Source organism: Egretta garzetta, unplaced genomic scaffold (assembly GCF_000687185.1).
Source record: "Egretta garzetta isolate BGI_Z169 unplaced genomic scaffold, ASM68718v1 scaffold228, whole genome shotgun sequence".
In the NCBI taxonomy this organism is placed as follows: domain Eukaryota; kingdom Metazoa; phylum Chordata; class Aves; order Pelecaniformes; family Ardeidae; genus Egretta; species Egretta garzetta.
This window is the reverse complement of record NW_009260758.1, coordinates 2,216,099-2,237,516: the sequence shown is the minus strand read 5'-3', so window position 1 is coordinate 2,237,516 and position 21,418 is coordinate 2,216,099. Positions and strand designations below refer to the sequence as shown.

The following is a 21,418-nucleotide window of genomic DNA, read 5'->3' as shown; positions in this document are numbered from 1 at the left end:
GAATGATGCTGAGGACTGCAGTCCTCCTTACACCCATGTTGGTAGAATTCTCTCTCCTTTACTTCTCTGTAAATGACCCTTAAAAGTTCATTAGAGCTGAGTACGTCTCCTTTTGGCAGCCACCTGACATTTTTGCCTTGCAACACGGAACCTGAGGATGCGTGATGGATTGTGTTAAACCTATGTGTAGTAGTTCTGGGATTATGGGGAGAAAGCAAAGGTTTCGTGTTCTGGTCCTTATTAATGAGCTAAACTAGACTGTGCCCTTTTTTAAACATAAACGAAAGATAAAAAGCATCTGAGATTTATGAACAAGGTCATTAGCGTACCAAAGTTCTCTCATTAGATCTGTTACATTACTTTCCGACTTACACAACTCTCATTAGAAAAATTTATGAACTGGAATGATTACAAATATGCCATCTTTTAAACCATCCCTACTTTTAATGGCAAAACAAAAAAATAATTATACTTCTGTGCCAGAATGGATTTGTACTTTTGTGCAGATATTATTTTTTTGTTGTTGTTAGAAATTTAATAGAGGACCTTCCTGAAGCCAGGGGGTGGGGAGAGAGGAGAGGAAATTGTACCACTTAGTGCAATTTGCAATTTAGCTGCAAATCCTGAAGCAGTGCTTGAATTTAGTAACCTTGTTAGAGCCAAGTTAATGTTGCAGGCTAACATGGCTGTTTCTTCTCCTCACTAGGCTTCCCATTTCCCATCTTTACAGCTGATCTGAGGTGACGGTGAGAGGAAGCAGAAGGTATCTCTCGTTCTGTTTGGACTCCTTGTTTACAGAAGAGTGATGGAGATGCTATTAAGCACAAAAGGCATCACCATATGCCTGTTTTTCTTTGTATTGAGTTTGGCAGCAGCTATTGAAATACCATTATCAGGTGAGTTGTAGCTATTTACTGAACACTTTGCTGTTTTGTTTTGCTATCTTTTTTTTCTTTTTTAACCTTTCCCTAAAGAAAAAAGTATTAAATCCTGCTTTTCCGTTGTTCCATTTTGAATTTAATTCTGCCAGAACAAGGCCTTTGGGAAATTGCGATGTGATAAAAACATAAGCTACTTTGTCTGGACCTGTTCAAATGTAGCAGTAAACTTGTCTGGTAACATATATCTACGTTTGTGATCCCCCACACCGCTTTGCTCCGAGGGTTTGGCTCACTTAAATTCCTCATTTTGGCTCTGCATTTCCCTGAAGCTTGTTTGATGTACACATACCCTTCCTTACTTGTCTTGCAAGCCGCCGTTTCGCTCTGGCCAAGGAGCAGGTGTATGTCTCGGGGCGTACATTAGTCCCCAGAGAAGTATTTCCTACGCCTCGCGTGCCGCCCGAGGGAGCCCCCACTTTATCCCTCTCTGGCTGCGATGGATTCAAACTGCCGGTTTTACACGGCTGGTGTGGTTTCAGGCCACGTGTAAAATACGGGATGAGGCTCCCAGGGGACACTCCAGTAAAAGCCAGTGGACCCCACTGCCTGGAGTACAGCCCAGACCTCCCAAGCTTTGTGCTTTTCAGACATAAATGGACCAGGAGGATTACAAACTACAGGGATTTTTTTTTGGGGGGGGAAGCCACAACAAAGCAAAACTCAACAATATTGGGGTTTGAGTGAGTTATGGTGGGGGAAAATAAATAAATAAATATACAAACCTAAGGAAAAAGAAATGTAGGCTCTTTGTGGGGCTTTGGGTGCTGTAGGCTCAGAGCAGGACACGAGCCAGTTCCAGGGCATCGTGCGGACCCGCTGTGAGCTGTTAGCGCTCCGGAGTCTGCCAACAGCCCTGGCTGCAAAGGAGAAGGCAATCAAGCAGCTTTGTGAGATATTTTTCTAAAGCTATCTGAACTTGTTCAACAGCATTTGGAAGTAGAAATTTTCTAGAGGAAGCGGCTCCTTGTGTTTCAATAAAGCAAAAGTGGGGCTGTGACTGTAAGGTGCAGGGCAAACTGTCTGGGCATCCACTGCTTTGAAGTACCTACACGGGGGAACCATCTAGCCCTTAATTTGCTTTAATGAAGCATTTTATATTTTAATAAAAAGGAATTATGTCTGATCAGTCAAGCTGGTGGGCTTGGAAGTGTTCAGCTTTGAGACCACACGGTATGGCAAGACACCACGTTTCGCTGCAGCTTTGAGCTTCTTGGGCTTAAAAGAGAAACCAAAGAGCAAGTTAATTTTCTTCCTGGCTGTTTATAACATGTGATGATCCTATTATCCCTAGCTCCGCTGCGGGGAGCAATCTCCCTCATGCGGCTCTGCTACGCAGACATTCGCAACACTTTAATTCCCTTAGAAAAAAAAAAAAAGTTAGTGAAACATCATTGCGTGACCGTGTGACTGGTAACGGCTCTTCCCCTGCGTACCCTGGAGGGGGTGTTAAGCCATCTTTGCAGTCCATGGATTGCCTGGCAATTCTATCCAGGACGGAGGTAGCAGTTCGCTACTTCATGTGTCTGGATTAAACAGCCAGTTGTTGACTTCACTGCTGAATAAATTTACCAGTCTACACAGCCGTGCTTTGGCTTTAGCATGGCCTCAGCTCTCCTCTGCCCTGGGTGGGTTGGTCATGCATGGAAGCATGCACCGGTGATGCCCCTGCGTGCCTGTCCGAACAGTCAGTGCTGTCCAGCCTTCCTCTGGCTGCCGAGGCCGTGGCAGTGGTCAGTTTGGGGAGGAGAGAGTATTGTCGATGCCAGGAAGATGATGATCGTCGTCCTTTTATTCTAAGGCAAGCCTCACTCTTTGCAGGAGTAAGGCAATCCTGGCCTTGCCCCTTTTGAAGGAACGACCCGAGTGGAGCGCAGATTTGCTTGAATGGCGTTTTAACCCGGTGCTTCTTTGTGTTCAGTTGTGCAGCTTCCAACAATCACAGAGCAATCTCACACCCAGGTTGCCTACCCTTTCGATGAGGACTTTACCATTAAATGTGAAGCTAGAGGAAACCCACAGCCCACGTGAGTATTGCTTTCACCTGGAGAAGCAAGCAGAAATTGAGTTTGCTTTTTGCTTTTGCCAAACACCGTTCTGTTTTTGAGGGGGGGGGGAATTGCTGCTGTGCAGTAACCTGCTCATCACCATAAGGCGAGGTTAAGGTTTGGGTTTCCATTTAGGCCATCTAGCTTTTGTTGCTTGATAGCTTCTACTCACTGTGGATAGATATCAACATGCCTTTTTCTTGTTGGGAGATGTTCTGTTTCTCCACCATGTGCTAAGTTCACCCCATGATTTAAAAGAGCTTGTCTGGGCCACGCTGGAAAAGATAGGAGGTGCGTAACAGTAATCAAAGGGTCCCAGCTGTTCTTCTGCCTGTTCCACAGCAACACTAAAAATACCAAGCACATTAAACCGTGTATTCAGAGATCACATTTGCATTTTATCAGATGCCTTGTCTGTACCTGACATCATCGTGGCTGTGGTGATGTTACAAATATACACATAAGGAGTTATTCAAATAAATATCCAAAGATGAGCTTTATATGTTTTACACCAATGAAAAATGGGAAAAGATTTTTAATGAAAATGTGATTAACAAAATTATAATAATAACATAGTAAAAGCTCCTTCTGAGGCTTTCACCACTGGATGGTGTACAGACTAAATTAATAGCTGGTTTGCATGTCATTTTTACGCTTTAATTCTTCCTTATTCCCTGCAACACAATTTAAACTTGCTTAAAAAAAAGCAATTGTTATTCTTATATAAAGATGATTTGATCCTTTTTACTCGGGCTCTGAATGGAGAGCTGTAGTTTTTCTTTTTTTTGCTGCTCGTCAGTAGATCAATGGAAAGTTTTCTGGTATATTTAAATGTGTGTGATAGAGCTGCTTAGGCAATAGGAGCCTGTATTCCTCTTCATACAGTCGCAAGGTGGTCTGCCTCAGTCAAGTGCCAAAACATACATTTCTTCTAATGTTAATTTATTCTCTTAAAACGTTACAAAATGTTGAAAAAAGTACCTGCTCCACTAAATCCATATAACACTGTAATTTCCAACTGCCTCTGGAGATCTGTCCATCTGAGACTTCCAGATACGTAAACTATGACCAGTACTTCAGCATTCATCAAAATCACACCCCAGGAGCATCAAAACTACAAGTGATTCTAAGTCAAGACCAGGAGAAACTCATAGAATCCCAGGTTGGAAGGGACCTCAAGGATCATCTGATCCAATCTTTCTAGGCAAGAGCACAGTTTAGACAAGATGGCCCAGCACCCTGTCCAGCTGAGTCTTAAAGGTGTCCAATGTGGCAGAGTCAACCCCTCCCCTGGGGAGATTATTCCAATGGTTGACTGTTCTCATGGGGAAAAATTTCCCTCTCAGTCAAGTTATCTCGGTTTCTCCTGGGTTCAACCATGGTACCTCCTGTAGATGTTGAGGAGAGCTCCTGTCGACCCTTGCCAGTCCCAAGTACCACCTCTCCTACAGACACAGCTTTTTCACAGACTGCTAGTTCCTTTCACTGGGTGCCTATTGCTTTCGCAGATGGTATCTCTCATTTATGGTCCTTGCCCTAAGCTCTGTGTTCTTATTTCATGTCACAGTCAGTTATCCAAAAGTCAAGCACCCAACGGGAGAGACATGCCCGGTAGCTAACACAAGTTATAGTGGTCATTTTACCATGCAACTCTCTCCTCTTACAGCGAGTTTGTCCTTTTATTTTAATAGTAGGCTATTGGAGCCGTATTTGTGCTTGGTTTTGTACCATAGTGCTCTCAGTTCTGTGACCTGTCCTTTGTAACTCTTGTATTATTTTTCAGCTTTAACTGGACTAAGGATGGAAAACCTTTCGATTTATTATCTGACCCGAGGATAGTTGCATCTAACAACTCTGGGACATTTGTGATTCAAAATCGAGGCATCATCACCAATTTTCAAGGGAAATATCGTTGCTTTGCATCCAATGTGCTGGGAACTGCCATGTCAGAAGAAATTGAACTAATTGTTCCAAGTAAGGGCTTTTGCTGTGCTTTCGTGGTGGTTTTTTTTTTTTTTTTTAAGATGAAAAACTGTTTCCCCAAATTAAATGGAGAAGAACTAGTTTACTAATAGGGTATATGTAAAACATACATTGTTTGTATTTCAGTGAATACTGGAAGGGAAAAGTCTGCCTGCTCCCTGGAACGATTTCATTTCATTCCTGGTATCGAGGGCAGAAAGCTAAATGACCAGATCCGAATGCAGGAGTTCAGGCAATACCACGGGGCTATCAACCTCTTACAGGCTTCCAAGTGCCAATACTGATGCTCCTCACAGCCTTTAATTAACACAGACACAACTGGGTGGATTATGTATATGTTTTCCTAGATATGTTAATTTGGAAAACAGTTATTGTTTACTTTTGCTTTCTGAGTATCGCCTGCCCCGCTTTGCCTCTAGAGGGTGGGTTAGTGGGTAAATTAGAATAAACTTTTTAATAGCCGTCTCAGGAGAGCTGAATGGCAGAAAATTATTATTTGCTTTGACTTGACTATTTAAATGCCTTTATAAAGCACTTGCTTTACACTTCTCTTTCTGTAAAGAAGAAAGCATAAATATTGATGAGTGTTGTAGTCTGGTAAATTCTCTACCTAATCCAGGGAGGGACAATTTGTGAGCTGATGCCAGCACATCGTGGAAAGACAGAAATGAGAGAGATAAAACAAAATAGCAGGAAAACGGCAGAGTAGCCATCTTAGAGTTATTGAAAGTACAGTTATTGGAAGATATCAACTGTTCATGAAGGATAGAAGTGATGGCACAGATGATGAAATGGTGTTTAAATGTATTTAAAATTAAAAATGTAGTGGGCAATAAAGGAATAGGAAGTCATTGTCAGAGAAAACAAAATTGGTTTGAGTCAAATCTCTTTGGGGAAGTTGTTGTGAAAGACACTTTGTGAGTTTGGGGAAACTCCTGACTTACAGTTGGGGTGATCTCTCTAATAGCGGAGAAATGTAATTGATAAAGAATTAAGAATCATGTGACGCTTTCACTTTCCAAATATTTACTGGAAAGAAAATGCTGTTAAGAGTCATAAGACTGTAATATTTCAGCTTGGCAACTGTGACTGAGTGCCCAGGAATTGGGAGGACAATGTGGTCTCCACCTCAGAGCAGGGAACGTGAAATCAGAAGCTGGGGGGGAAGGATGGGAGAAAGCAGTTTGTTACTGCAAACCAGCAACTGATGCGAATGTTTGAAAGCTCAGGGGGAAGTGATCCAATCAACTGCAAGTTCATTAGTCCGGTGTCAGTAACGTTCGGGGTTTGGTATAAATACTTACAGGCAGAATATTAAAGACCTGGAGCTGAATGGAAAACGAGCTCAAAAATGTAGTAGTGAAAATTACTGATCCTAGAAATGTGTCCTTCTGTCATGAGCACAGAGGAAGGGCAAAGGAGGAAATGAGCGATTTTGAGGACTGGGGTTATAAAGGCAAGAAGTTTACAGATTCAAAGTTCAAAGTCATGATTAGGACAACATTGATACACCCGGCTTTGTACCAATACATTTGAGCACTTGTAGTTCAGAAGTAACATAGAAGATGAAGACACAATTGGTCATAAATTCAGGATTGAAATATGTGAAATTAGAAGAGGAAAACTTGAGGCAGAACCCTCCTAGTGGGAGCAGAAAGGACAAGAAGCTTCCCTGGCTCCATGATGGAACAGGGTGAGAACATGAAGCAGACTGGATGATGTAGCTGAGTGGCATAGACGAAGGAGAGAATCAGCAGCGCGGTGGAGTTTTTGTTCAGACTAGACCCTCCATTTCCAAGTTCCTACAATATTTTGTTATCAAGGGATCTGAAAGCACTGGGCACATGTGGAATTGATGTGTCCACACCAGGGAACAGCTCCACGGTCTTCTCAGCCTTTGCAGGAGATGGCCACCTAGCTACAAAAACCTACTTCTAGCAGGTCAGTGCAGGTGAAACAGGTGATGAGAAACATGCATACATGTTTTTATTACAGGAAATAATCCTGAAGTATTTTAGTCATAGCTAGGGTGGGAGAGTTGTGGCCCTGTGGTCACATTGGAGACACATCTCGGGCTGGGAGAGGGCTGCTAAGGATGCCAGGTAGATGTATCATTATGAGTGCTCCTCACAAAAGACAGGAATTATTTTCCTTCCAGCCATGGACTTTTTTTCCTTGGGAAATTTATTTCATGTTGCACTGTATCGCATAGCATTCCCTAATGCAGTAGCTTCATGTTTGATGAGGAATTGCCAAGATTACGTGTATTGCTATATGGTTTAGTATCTACCAACCTGCAGCTGCTTTAAGAGAATAGCATTCCTCAGCAGAGGAGAACTGCACAAAGTTGTAGGGCAGTAAGCTGTTTACTGAACTAATGGTGTAAGTTGGCTCCACAGGTAGGACAGTGCAGCTGATGTCAGCTGGAGTTCTGGGCAGGAACAGGAGAGTGGTGCGGTTACTCAGAGCTTTAGACAGGACGGAGTTACTCACTGCGGAGTCTGGACAGGGCAGTGGGGTTGATACGACTTCTCTTAAGCAAAATGTCCCAGGCTCATTAATTTTCAGAGGAGATCAAGACCTCTGTCATGCTCCAGCAGCAGAATATTCTGGTGCTCCATTGCTACTGAATTAAAAAAGATGCTTAAAGATGGAGAACAAGAATGAGTTGATGTCTGTATCTGGGATTACTGAATCTGTAATCAGGGCAGATGAATTTTTGCTTTTAATGAAAAATTGCCTATACTAGCTTGAGTTGATATTAAATATACTGGGGGTAGTTAGCAACAAATTAATTGAGAAGTTACAAGCATGGCTGCTATCAAATGTGAGAGGAATTTTAGTGCTAATACATGCAAAGTCCTAAATCCAGAAAGTAAAGAAATGGTACGGGTAATACATTAGAGGGATTTACCCGACTCCCACACCTTTAAGGCACACTTACTTTTATTCATACTCCTCTGTCATAAATTCTTTCATTTAATGGTGCAATGTAGATGCTGCAAATTAAAGCAGGATTCAGAGAGTAATAGAAGACACCTTTGATTTTCTAAAGTGCTGTATGGTCTACAACTGCGCTCAAGTGAAAGAGAGCTGCTTGGTGCACAGATCCGCTGTAAATTAGGCAATCACTGACACAGAAGACTTTGGGATAAATTACCTCTATTCACCCACAAGTTTTGAAGCAGAGACTGGTACATGTGAGATCACCACATGCATTCATGATAATGATGCAGAGGTGGCAGTGCTTTGCCAGCTGTATTCAAGTAAAATGTAAGCTACTTGGCAAGTCACTATGCCAATGGAGGGAAGAAAAACCCAGCAAGTCAGGCTAGGCCAGGTTTTTTTTCATAAATTAACGTTTACACTGCAGAAGGAGAACACTGGGTCTGTAAGGAAAGTAAGGTTGCTGCTGAAAAGGAGAACAAAAGACTGTGGACTCACAGTAGTCATTCCAGGAAAGCAATAGAAATGTCAGCAGAAATGATCATTAAATGTCACCTACATAATGAAAATACCACACCTCCCCTGTATATGATGACATTAAGGAGAGGGGGGAAGAATGGGGTCTGAGGCTCTCTATATGTTCGCATTGTTTACAAAGTCCAGATTGGTACACGCTACAGGCAGCATGAAAATGAATTTAAATGGTGAGAACACAGACCTCAGCTACCCTCCTCCTGTATTTAGGGAATCTGTTGCTTGAATTACTGAGTAGGCTCAATGCCAGAGGAAGAAGTACGGTTTAAACGTCTTTAATTAACTGTAGTGTAAAAGACTCTTCATGCAAGACTGCATTAAGATTTATGCTTGGTATTTCTAAAGCTGTTGCTCTCAAAGACTGAAGATCTGAGGATGGAAATATAGCCTAAACATAAATTGTCCAGTAGCAGGCTATGCTATGCTGCTGCTGATAGTTCTAGCATTCCCGAAGAAAGAAAAAGCTGTGTTAATATTCAGAAGAATGGTTGTGAATATTGTGAGATCATTAAAAGATATTGAGCTCATACTAAAATAGGAGGTCTCAGTAACAGGCTTAGTGAAGGCGTTCAGTACAGCTTTTTTGGAAGACAAAACAGAAGAGAGTAACTCATCGAGACTTTCCAGGTGGTAGGAATAAAAGTCAAGCCTCTTGCCTCCTAAGCCAGTGGTGCCCTATTCCTTTGACAACTTTCTGGCCATCTAAATCGATGGGATCACTCTGACTGTTGCCAGTGACCATCATTTTAGAAAGGGTGATAGACATTTACACAGAAAGCAAGGCTGTTGCTGATTCCATCATAAAAGCTTCTCTGAGAGCAAGTGGACTGACGGCCATGGTCTTCCTGACAGCCAGACTCCCTAACTTTTTCTATTTAAAGCAGCAATTAAAAAATCCATAAATAAGCAGGATCGTATCTCATAAACAGTTCAAAGGCTGCAGTGAAAATTACAGATTTAACTACTGCATATACTTCATGGATCAGAATATCAATTGATGCACTGAGATGAGTACTGGAAGCTGCCCAAGCTGTATTCGATACAACTCGTGGTCGATGACTAAGTCACTTTTATGATTCTTTGATGCGTTGGGCTGTTCGCTGCACAAGGTATAGATCTGTATAAGAAATCAGTCAGCTACTAATTAAAGTGTCTGAGGAGCTGGGAATTCCCAGGATAGAGAAATTTCTTGACTATTTCCACTTTCCCTCACTCTTATATCCTTTAAGGATTGATTTGCATGGAAGAATTTAAGAATATCCATGATGGGTCAGACTAAGTGTCCGCCTAGCCCAGGACACATCTTCAACATCCACGGAGAAGGTTATAGAAACAGACCTAGTGTATAGTGATGTTTTCCTACAATAGTTTCTCAAAATATTTGCTAATTGCTCGTTTAGCCTAATGAGTTGACTCCCATTCTACACCAGACACTGGCAGAAACCAGACACGGGGGTCTCAAGGACTTCTACAGTTACCTGGAGAAACCCTTTTCCTTCGGTTCAATTTCTCAACACTTTACCCAGAAACATGTAAAATATCAGATTGAATGGGCTCCATTCCCATATAAACTGGTATAAGTTCCCATACTCGATACAGTTATAGTTGTGAGAAGTCACTATAGTCAGCAGTAGGACAAAAACTAAGCTGTAGGACAAAGCGTGCTAAGAGGTATCTGAGTAAATCTGAAGCAATTCCGCTGGAGACTGGGGTACCCAAACTCCGGTTGCTCTATTTCTGAATCCGTACTGCTAAACTCAAAATTCAATTTTGTATTGCATTTTATTGGTCTCCCTCCTGTTTGCTTTTCGTTGAGAAGCTGTATTTTCTGAACAGATGAGAAGTAGGAGGGAGTGACCCAGGCTGCTTTCTGAAATTTCTCTCAGCCAACCTAATTTGCCGGTGGTATTGCAGCCTGATCTCGAGTACAGTTCAGTCATTAAACTTTGAGTCACCCCAGGGATTAATCAGAGCCTGGTTCCTTGGACAAATGACTCTGGACACTGATAATCTTCCATTTCCATGGTTTACGCTCTGTCAAAGCACCGTGATTCTGGGTTTTGAGCGCTGTGTAGCATTCACAGCCTTGTCAGGAAATAATACTCAGGCAGTGAAGCCTTTCCCGAGACTGTTTTGAGAGCTTTATATGTCACAGCGGGCTTTTAGAAGATGTCTCCATAACAGAAGTCAGGTGTGCAGTTTTTCCATCTTCCCTATGGCTGTTTTATACATGCCACTTGATTGCTTGTGTCGTGAGAGCCATCCTGCTGGCGCTTCAGCAAGCCTTTTGCAGAGTCATTAAATAATATTGTTCTCCCCTGTGTTATGGATATGTGAGAGGTAGCACTTGGAGCTACGCTGGATTCCCTGTCCCCTCTCATTATATCTCTGTGTGGGGAATTGCATGAGAGATTGACACGACAGTTTTAATGGTATCACTGCAAAGAGATCAATTGGTTGTGTCTATGTGCTGCATTGATAACTCCATACAATATTAAACACTTTCATGACACAATTAATCTTGCATGATACTTTCGAGCTTAATTCAGATGTGATAGTTTCTGTGGTCAGCCACAAATCAGTAGTGATTGATTCTGGAATATCTGCTAATTAAAACAGAGGAACACTGCAAAAAAAAAAAAAATATTGCCTGCATATACATACTGAAGACGAATGTGCAAGAGCCAAAGTCTAATGCGATATTAGCTTCTTAGTTTTAATAAATCTCCTCGTGCAGAATTCAGAAGCTGTTATTTTTCAGGTCTTTGAGACCTATGGGACCCCAGCAGGCAAATATGCTTGTCAGAAGGTTTGGTTCAGGAATTTATCATGAAAGTTGAGTTTTTCTCGCTTGCAAAACTTCAAGGTTTCAAACCAGTTATGTATTGAGGCGAAAAATCAAAGTTTTTCCATGTTTTTCACAATGAACAAAGTGAAACAAAACGGCCTGGAAGAACCCAGAAGCCCTGACCACTGTAGTTCAAGTACTTCTTAGAGATGGAGGACGCTGGAATTCAAGTTGCTGATTCCTCCATTGGGGACCAAAGTCAGACACCTGGGCTGTGCATTGGAGATGAATGCCTGTGCTGCCAGCTAATGACATCGAGACCATGATTTTTCACTGTCTCCTGGTGGAAATTGCCATCTTTTTGTATAATTCTGTAATTATTGGCTACAGAAATTGACCGAGAAGACCAGTGGTTATGGCACCCAACTGGGATATTGGAGACCCAGATTTAGTTGTGCCAAATGAGGCAGAAAATGGGTTTGAACAAGAGTTTCCAATGTCCTGGGTGAGTGATCTCACTATTAGTCTATTTGCTGGGCTCTTTGGTTGTCTTAGACAGAAATCCCTCATCCTTCACCCGATCCAGCTTTATTAGTTTTGTTGGGAGTGATGTGCTTTTGGGAATAAATAGGCTTTAGATCAACAAATCGGCTTTTTCCTACTGGAAAATGTTCCAACTCTCCAGCAATCACTAGATGTATTTTCCAGGGCTTGAAGAGTACAGGTTATTGAAAATATTGTATTTTAATATATAGTTCCCTTCATTATCTGAAATTTTGCCTACAGAGTGGGTAATGCTCATTAGCTCCATTTTGCCTCTCCTAAGAATTCATAACATATTAATAATCCTCCTGGAGATAAAATCTATGCACAATCTGCATTCAGGCAATCAGCATTATTTATAGTGATTGCTGCTTCTTTTGTTTACTAACCCTACAATGTATAGAGTCTCCTCAGAGTCCTGGCCGTGCATTTCTCCCCCTTCTTCTTTGGTTTGACTCCTGCGAGGTGGTGCTGCAGATACCCTGTGGAGCAGCTGGACCACTGATGTTTCAAATTGTTTATTTGCTATCAGAGTTCCCTGTCATGACTTGAACGCTGGGATGGCAAGATTTGCTGTGCCAGTTTATTCTGCACAGCCAGGATGCTTTCGTTCCTTTGCTGTTTAATTGCTGTTAATTTTGCTGTTTAATGCAGTTGAACTGAAACTCTCGCTAGTTTGAACTTGCCTGGAATGAAAGCAGAAGACAACGTCTGCCCTGAAACTGTCTTAGCTAAATTCATTTAAGGAGCGGTTACATCTTGCAGACTAATTTCTTTACAATAATCTCTGAGCTGCAGCCTCCCAGTGCTTGGTTTGGTGTGGGCTCCAGCCCAGCTCTGCTTCCCCTCTGCTTGGATGGGCTCCAGTTGCATTTTGGGCTGCCAAGACTGGCCAGGTTGCCCAGGTTTGCCCAGGGTGGTTCAGGCTTTGAACAGTCTGCTGGCATCAGTGCTGATGCTCTAGGTGATTAAACAAGTCCTTGATGCGTTAATTATTTAATCTATATTTAAGTCCAAAAAGTGCAGCCCTTGTGCAACCCTGTGTATGCTTTTGTGCAAATCCTGTCTCTGCATCCTGAAGGACGAGCTTGCTGAGAAGGCCTGCGGGTCTGTGCAGCAGAGGTTTTACATCTGAGGAGGAGAGGAGGCAATATAGTCTTTCAACCAGACTTCTGCTTCATCTGATTCTGGAGATGGATAAGAATTGGGATAACCCCAGGCACAAGGCGGAATAGCTGGCTGACGTCTGTCCTCACCTGCGTTGACTTGCAGTGGCTTCTTGGGAGCCACTTTTTAGCCAAGACTTCTGAGAACATTGTGCGCTCCCAGACTGGTTTCTGATCTCTGAGCAACAGCCTGGGACCCATCAGGGCTCAGTCCTCTACACCGATCTTCGCCTCAGGCTTCGGTTCTGTGTGGCTTTGAGCCGTCCCTTCTCCAGACAGTACAAATAAATGAACTATAGAAAGCATTTGAAAATAAATGCATTAAATTAAAGCCTAAGAAAAGCTCATGGACATCAGAGGCAACACCACCATTCAGTTGCCTGACTTTTAATACTACGGTCTGTGCACTTCATGAAGGAAGAATGCTAGCAGAGATTTCTTACTCTTAGTAAAAAGCATTGCTACTCAGTATCACTTTGTAAAATAATGGTGGTAACTAAAGGCAGAGAATGCAAAGGGTGGTGTTAAAGTGAATATTTCATTAAGAACTATATTAAGGGGGAAGCAAAGGGTGACATTTCAAAACGTAACAATAAAAGAGGAACTTCTTTGGTTTTGTACAGGTGTACCAAAATTCCCCAAAGAAAAAATTGAGCCCCTGGATGTGGAGCACGGTGATTCTGTGATTTTGCACTGTAACCCCCCCAAAGGCATCCCACCTTTGCATATCTACTGGATGAATATCGGTAAGTGAAGAATTTTTACACAGTTCATAGGAGGAGACTCAAAACATTTGTCTTCCAGAGCGGTTTTGTTCCAGGTTCATAATTGATGGGAATGGCAATTGTGCGAGTGCTTAGGCAAAAGATCTGCATCTTGAAAAACAAAATTGAAAAGTGGAGGTGGGAGATACGTTTTTACATAACACAAAGATAAATTGTAGCGTGCACTGACACAACATATCATTAAATATGAGATATCAGCAAGGCTTGCGTATCAGTAAATGAGGACTACTGCATTTACAATAGAGAGGATAAAATGTGTCAATATATTCTTTCTATCATTACTATTTTCCTCTTTTCATAAAATAACGGTTGATTTATGATACTAAGAAAAAAAAATCTGCCAGGTAGGTATAATTAGTTCCTTTTGGGTTGCTGTCACATTATGCTTCAGCACTTGTGTTCTGCAGGAATTTCTGGCTCTTGGGAAGGAAAGTAACTTGGATTGCCCCCGTGACATGGAGGGGTTGTTTCTGGTGCTGACCACGTACTTGCAGAGGCAGGGTGCCAGATTAAACCTCTGATCTTTTAAGGCAGCCTCTCTACTCCTGACATACATATTTAGCACAGACCTGCATTTGGCTGGATCAACAACGAGACAGCACAGCAACCTTAGCTCATACTAACGCTCCCCTGCTGAAATCCGTCGTTACAGAAGAGCAAGGTGCTTGGGAGACTGGCCATGGGGGACACCTGTGAGTGGTGACCTCCTTAGCATCATTACAGGCCTTTGTAGCTGGGAGAGGTGCTGGAAATTTCCTTTGACCTGAGCAGGAACTTGGTACTGAGTATTTTTCAATTATCAATTTTTCATTATCAATTCTTTTTCATGTATTTTTATATAACTATATTATTATAATATATAAAATATTTATTATCAATTATCAATTGCATGTTGAGTATTGGTAAATAACTCATTGGTTATACCGGGCCTTCTGCCTCTTTCGCGTCAAAGTTCTATTCTGTATCTGGAAGCACACGTATGGCCGGAGAGCATTAGTAGTCACATTGGTGAAACAGCTCAGTATCATTACCATATCATAATTATTTTTTCTTGCTAGATTTGCAGCACATTCCGCAAGATGAAAGGGTCTCCATGAGCCTTAAGGGAGATCTCTACTTTGCAAATGTGGAAGAAAATGACAGTCGAAGCGATTATTGTTGCTTTGCAGCATTTCCAAGACTGAGGACGATTGTACAGAAAATGCCAATGACGCTGAAGGTTTCCCGTTGTAAGTCTGTGGATGAGCAGCTTCTTGTTTTCTATTGTTTTTTCTTTTTTAACTCCCCAGGCATCAGCAAATGCAGATGTGTGCCCTGTGTCTCTGGTGTGATTCTCTCTGAAGAAAATGCACGTTACTGTGCTTATTCCTGCATTATTAACCTTACTCTAAGGGTAAATTCAGCCGATAGAAGATTTTTGCAGCTGTTAGGCCCCAAAAGTGCCCCGTTCTCCCTCCTGTTCTCCCCCCAGTGAAAGCCAATGATGCATCAGGGAAATCTGCTTCTCTTGCAGTCCAGCGGGTCACCTATGGATGGGACCTCACTGGGACTTCATAGAATCATAGAACGTTTTGGGTTGGAAGGGACCCCTGGAGGTCATCTAGTCCAACCCCATAGTCCAACCCTCCAGCCTTGAGGACTTTATGTGGCCACCTCCTCCCTGGGAGCAGGCCTGGTTTGGTCCATTGCAGCAATGTGGTTGGGAAGGATGGTGCTTTCCAGGTCTTTGCAGGCTGCCTTGGACATCAGTAGTGACACACGAGGCGTTTTCCATTTTCTTAATGAAATGTTGAGTAGGAAACATCAGATTTTACTTATTTATTTATTTTAACATCTCTGTATTCCTGTAGGCTCTGTGGGTCTTATACAAAAGATGGTTTTAGGTACTGCCCCTGCATCTGAGCCTCACCGGGGCGAGTTGGGTTTGCTGTCCCATCACCATATGCGTACCCATGTTCAGTGTACACCTACCCACCGTGGTATCAAACTGCTTATTCAAGCTGCGTAAAGCCACTGCATACAAGGGTTGCACAGGTGTTAGAGGAAAAGAATACAAATATTCAAGCAAAAAAACCCAGCCTTCTAGGGCACGCTCTCAGCTGTGTTAAAATCAGCAAAGCCTGACAGAAGCCGGAGGAACTAAGGCAGCTTATACCAGCTGGAGATCCATCCCACTTTGCCTGAATCTCTTTTGGCTGTAATAGTTTCTGGTATCACTTGTACCACCCGCTGAGGCTGCCTGTGCCCTTAATACCAGTCTTCTGTTTCACTAATACTTCTGACCTTTTGGGCTCATGCAGCCTGGAAAGCCAAGGAGATTTTTCTTCATGAATGAAAGCCTGATATTTAATATATGATTTTGAGAGTTTTCTTGGGATAAAAAGATAAAGGATTAGTGGTGGGTTTGTATATCTTAATACTTGCTGAAACTGTATCTCAGGATAATAATTGTGAGAAAAATATCAAGATGAAATGTTGCTGTCCATAGCTTTTCTAATGGGTCCAGTCCCAGCACATGCACACACGGGTTATGGAAATACGAGATGGGCTTTGATTGTGGGGCTGCTGATAGCCCTGGCAGTGGCCCAGCAAGACACCCCCCTGCGTGTACCTTGCCATCGCAGCCACGGGACTGGGTGGAGGCAAAAAAGTGAGGCACATACTGAAAGGGTTTTGTAAACTTAGCTTGGGACTGCCTACGCCTCCCCATGCCGAGTCCCTCTTGAGAGACTGTATTAAAAAAAAAACAAACAACATAGAAAAACATAGGAAAAGAAAAGAGACTGGATAAATTTTATAAAATTTCTTTATAGTGAATACTTAGGGCTTAGTGATTTTTTTATCATACCAGATAGCTAGGATGAAATGATGATCATATCGCCCGTGAAGTATTTTGCAGAATAATACAGATCTTTGAAGAATTTTCTTCGTATTTTCAGAAATTTGTCATTCATCTGTTGCTTTACTTTATGTTTTTTCTTTGTTTCTTTCTTTTATGGCAGAGATGGGGGGGGTCATGTTTTTGTTTTGGTTGATTTATCGTTTCTTTTGATTCTATATCAACTGTGTGTGTTTGTGTTTGGTTGTCACTTTTATTTATTTCAGTTAAGCATGCTAATGACTCGGGCTCACCTAATGCTGCGGTTACTAAGGGTGAGTTGAACGCATCTGTTATTTAGCCTTTAAACTGAGAACCCACCAGCTGAGATGAAATGTGAGCTGCTGCTCGGGAAAAAGGGAAGAAAAAAAAAATAATCACAAAAGCCTTTTTATTGTGCTGGGATGGATTTAAGTGGTCCACGGAGTACAATTTGCTCATCTCCTACTTTTTGACAGAAATCTGAAGGGGTTTTAACAAAGAGGTAGTTTTCTTACTGGAGAAAAGAACATTAACGTTTCATAAGGTGATGTAAGTATGGAGGCTGATGTCCTGGGTTCCTCGTGTTACCGGTTCAGAGCGGGAGCTGGAGCTGGATGCTCCGAATCTCCCTCCAGCAGTGAAGAAGGTGCTGGCGTTAGGTACCCACGGTCTGAAACCGTGAATTCATGTCTAAAGGGTCACCCTGGGGCTGCTTTACTCCAGGGTGAGCTTTAGGTGTGGATTTACGGGCGCTCTGGGTTAATCGTCCCCATCTAGAGCTATGCCTTGCGGTAGGCGCGAGGTGCTTCTCTTTGGCCGTGTGTTGCCCGCTCTGATGCTCACCACGGGTAAGCCCTACGGCGAAGAGCTTCTCATCCTGGGGATTCATAGCTTCATATTCTGCTGAGGCTTATGCAGGCAATGCAGATAAGTCAGAAGGCAGCTAAGCAGCTATTCCTGCAATTCTCCACCCAGTTAATTTTGTTTAAAATAGGTAATAATGATAGGCTTTTTGTATGTAGCACTTGACTCTGATTTATTTGGTTAAATTGCTTCAGAGAGCCTCTTTTTTTTTTTTTTTTTTTTTTTTTAAATGCCCAATTTTAAACTCCAGAAAGACCTCATTTTGCTGGACAAGCACTGAATTTTTTGAAAAGGGTGTTCTCCTAGAGTGTTTCAGGACAGAGAACTCAAAGCATGGATCGTTCCTCAGGCCTTGGCCTGCGGAAGCTAAGCCTTATAAGCAGAACAAGCAGGACTTGTGCAGAGTGACAGGCAATCAAAAAATTATTTTTCCCTCGGAGAGATGTCTGAACTCCTGTTGCCACTTGGGAAGGGGGGCTGCTGGCCTTTGGCAGCGGGACATGGGGGCAGATGGAAAACACGCGAGCGTATCCGGAGCCACCGAAGTGTTTTGCTGCAGCTCTGAGCACTCGTGACACAGATTCCTAGAGATACAAGGCAAGGGAAGGGAAAAAAAAAAAAAAAAGAAAAGAAAATGGTTCAGAGAGATACATGTGGTCTTTTACCAAATCATCCATAACTGACTATTTTTGGAGAAAATAGTACCATTTGGGGACTTATTCATTACTGTGCTAATTGTTATTATAGTGATAACTGGATAGCCATTTAACTCTACGCATATTCCGTCATGAAACCATTGTTTGGCAGGCTGGAACAAATGGTCCGTTGAAATCAAATGCAGGTCAATCTTGTTTTATTATTTTAACAGTCTTTCTTACAAATTGTATCTCCATTACTGGAGATTGAATAATTGTAGCAAGAAGGACAATTCTGTGGGATAGTCAAGTCAGGAAAGATGGGGTTTCATCTGAGATTTAAAAGATGACGGAGAGTCAGTGCAGAAGAAAGGTGCTCAGGAGGATGGTGCACACCAGGAGATCAGCGATTGGGAAGACCGGCGTACCAAGGCTGGCTGAGATGCATGGGAGAAAGGGCCATTGCTTGGAAAGCAGGATGTGAAACCATAGGGAAAGGAACTTCACCAGCACTGCTGCCTGTTGTTATTACTGTAGCCATCTTCTGACTGTAAGCAGGAGAAATAGGAGAGTCCTGGACTGGTCTCAAACCGTACGGATAAATAAAAAAGAAAATTTACAAATGGATGTCTGAAACCTTCTGACAGAAGCAATGTTTGTGGCATTATTGAAGGATAAGCAAAGGCTCTATGGTTTCCTATCTAACTTCTATTTTATTTTATTCTTTAGCAAATTTTATCAAGGAAAGAAAACCCAAACTGCTGATCCCTCCTGAATCTGCTGGCAGTACCTCATCAGTCACTGTCATCAAGGGAGGTGTCCTGCTACTCGAATGCATCGCTGAAGGGCTGTGAGTAATGCACAGTGCTGCGCAAACTTAATCACCTTTTGCAACTGAATTGAGGATAGAAAAAGCTATATTTATACAATGACAAATGAATATACCTACCTGTCGAAACATTTTAAAATTAAACCTCTACGCAGGGTTTTTCTAAAGTATGCATGCTCCTTGTAAAGCAGCACAGAGCTAGCATGCAGCATTCCTGTGTTCGTTACTGCCATAGCTTATAAACAAGTAATTATAAATCATATCATGGGAAGTATTGAAGTTTTTTTTACTGTTATATTAGGAAAAAAAACTATTGTGGAACTTTTTGCAGCAGTGCTACTTTTGAGATGTTGAAAAACTAAATAACATCAATATTCAGCTTCTGTGGTTTGGCTCACAACCTGTAAAGTTTCTTTTCTGGTTTTACCAATTGAGTTTTGGTTCAATGCTCAAAAATTAGTCAGCATTTTTCCTGGTTCCTGATCTCAGGTTTTTAAAAGGAAAGTTCTTGAGTGACCTAATATGAGACAGCCTCTAATGAAATGCCCCGTTGAGTGAGACTGGTGACCCACCTACCCCAGCTGCGGTGGGAGAGGCTGGCTCAGGAGTGCACGTCATCCTGGCCACTTCCTGTGGTTCATTCCCCAGCATCCGGAATATCTGTACAAAGGATGTTCCCTCCATGGGGTTCTCGGAGATGACAGTATGTCGAGGAACAAAGCCCACAGCTATGTAAAAATACAGCGAACCAGAGTCAGCCGTATCGGTTTGATCCTGCTAAAACTGACAGTAAGGGGATAACTTCAAATTTAGTTCCAGTCCCATGTTTTCTGCTTGGGCCCAATCCTGTGCATGCCTCTGGTGCTTTGTGCTGCGTGGATATCTCAAGCTTGTTACTGCTGTTAGCATTTACTTTGGAGCACTACTCAAGCTCTAGTCATGGATCTGCTGTACTAAGCACGGCGGAACGTCTCAATGAGGAGATGCTCGCTGTAATAACATAGGGAAGGGTTAAAGCAAATGGTATGCGATGGGAAATCAGGACAATTTTGTTCCTTATTGTAAATAACACAGGACAAAGTAAGGGTAGGTAAGGAAAGGGAATGGCTGAATAAATGTGAAGGGCAGTCCTCACAACAAAGCTGTGGATACCTCTCTTGGACCTTGTTCCTGCTGCAGTAACTCAGACAGACATCGGCTTCACTTTGCCCTCAGCCCAGTTTTCCAATTTTTACTGTGTGCTTGTAGATGCAATCGTCTGCCCCAGAAGCCTCGCCACCAGAGGTAAAGCGAAAATCTCTCGAACCACGAAACCCACAATGAAAGCACAGTCACTTCTGGTTTATTTGTGATAGAGCTTTTTGTTGAATGGGGATTTACATCATCGTCTTCTCATGCTGTATGGTAGAGCTGCAGATCTATGAACGCCAACTGTGGTTAGCAGATAGATAACTCATATTAAAGGCTGTGCAATAATATCCCCTCTATAAAATTCCAAGATCAGGGTATTTATCTGCCTGAAGAAACGCATTTAGGGTATCTGGGTTTTCCATGTGGGCTTGAAAGGACATTGCTCATGTGAGCTGGCAAGATTATGCCTCTGCAGCTGGTTGCCATTTCTGAGAGAAGGTGAATTACTTGGCACTATCGGATTCACTCCACGTATCTGCAGTGAGGTTTAGTTCCCTGTCGCAACACTTCCTTCTCTAATTCGTAATTCATTCCCCATCAAGCTAATTTGCAGGCGCACAAACCTCCACAAGTCCACAGCTATGAGTGTGTAGTGTTTTCGAAGTACTTCATAGGCAAATCATCTTGGAAATACACAAATATGAATTTTCATGTGCAAGAACAAGTAAGTCAAAAAAGGACACTGTTTATTGGGGAAAAAAGTAAAAAAAAAATAATTTTTTGTTTCACTCAAAATTTTCCAAGAAACTTTTGTTTAAACTATTTTTCAAGCAAAAAGGTGTTTTTTTTCTGGCAGTCAGTTTTGAAAGCAGAGAAAGTACGTCTTTGTTCGCTCACCAAGCAAACATTTTTCACTGAAATCCTTCAAAAATGCAATATTTAGACCAAAATAAAACAATATTTTTATTTGTTAAAATTCCCATTTTCAGCAGAAAAATGATCAGCTTTGCCTATATTCTGCCAACCTACCCCAGCAAATGTCCACAAACCGCAGAAGCGGATAGACTGAGCCAGATTTCAAGTAAGATCGGGGGCAGCCAACTGCAAAATAAGGAATTAAGTACGTTTCCAATCTGTCATTTTTGAAGACTTATATTCTGAGTAACGACAGTGTCAGGAGGGCATGGCCTCAGTACAACACCACGGCAGCACAGCGCCTGACTTTGGTACGAGAGCAGGACAAGGACTCTTGCAGGAAATATTCGGATATTTGCACGGCTGTGCTCACTGCTCATGGAAAACCGTGATTTCTTGGTATCTTGGGGCTTTGAGTAGCTTGTGCCCGGGCATTTTGCCACAGTAACAGAT

At 42.3% G+C, this 21,418-nt stretch overlaps 1 protein-coding gene across 3 annotated transcripts in view; it reads left to right on the top strand.

Annotated features, from left to right (window-relative positions):
- Positions 1-805: 805 nt before the first annotated feature.
- The window catches only part of CHL1 (cell adhesion molecule L1 like), a 54,914-nt gene continuing 34,301 nt past the window's right edge, over positions 806-21,418 (top strand). For 2 of the 3 annotated variants that reach the window (XM_009645965.2, XM_009645963.2), the window contains exons 1-7: positions 806-896; positions 2,860-2,965; positions 4,770-4,960; positions 13,570-13,692; positions 14,790-14,960; positions 16,837-16,884; positions 18,820-18,940. In XM_009645965.2, the coding sequence (XP_009644260.1) occupies positions 806-896; positions 2,860-2,965; positions 4,770-4,960; positions 13,570-13,692; positions 14,790-14,960; positions 16,837-16,884; positions 18,820-18,940 (851 nt within the window). The remainder of the gene's footprint in view (positions 897-2,859; positions 2,966-4,769; positions 4,961-13,569; positions 13,693-14,789; positions 14,961-16,836; positions 16,885-18,819; positions 18,941-21,418) is intronic. The other variant, XM_009645964.2, reaches the window with a different exon arrangement.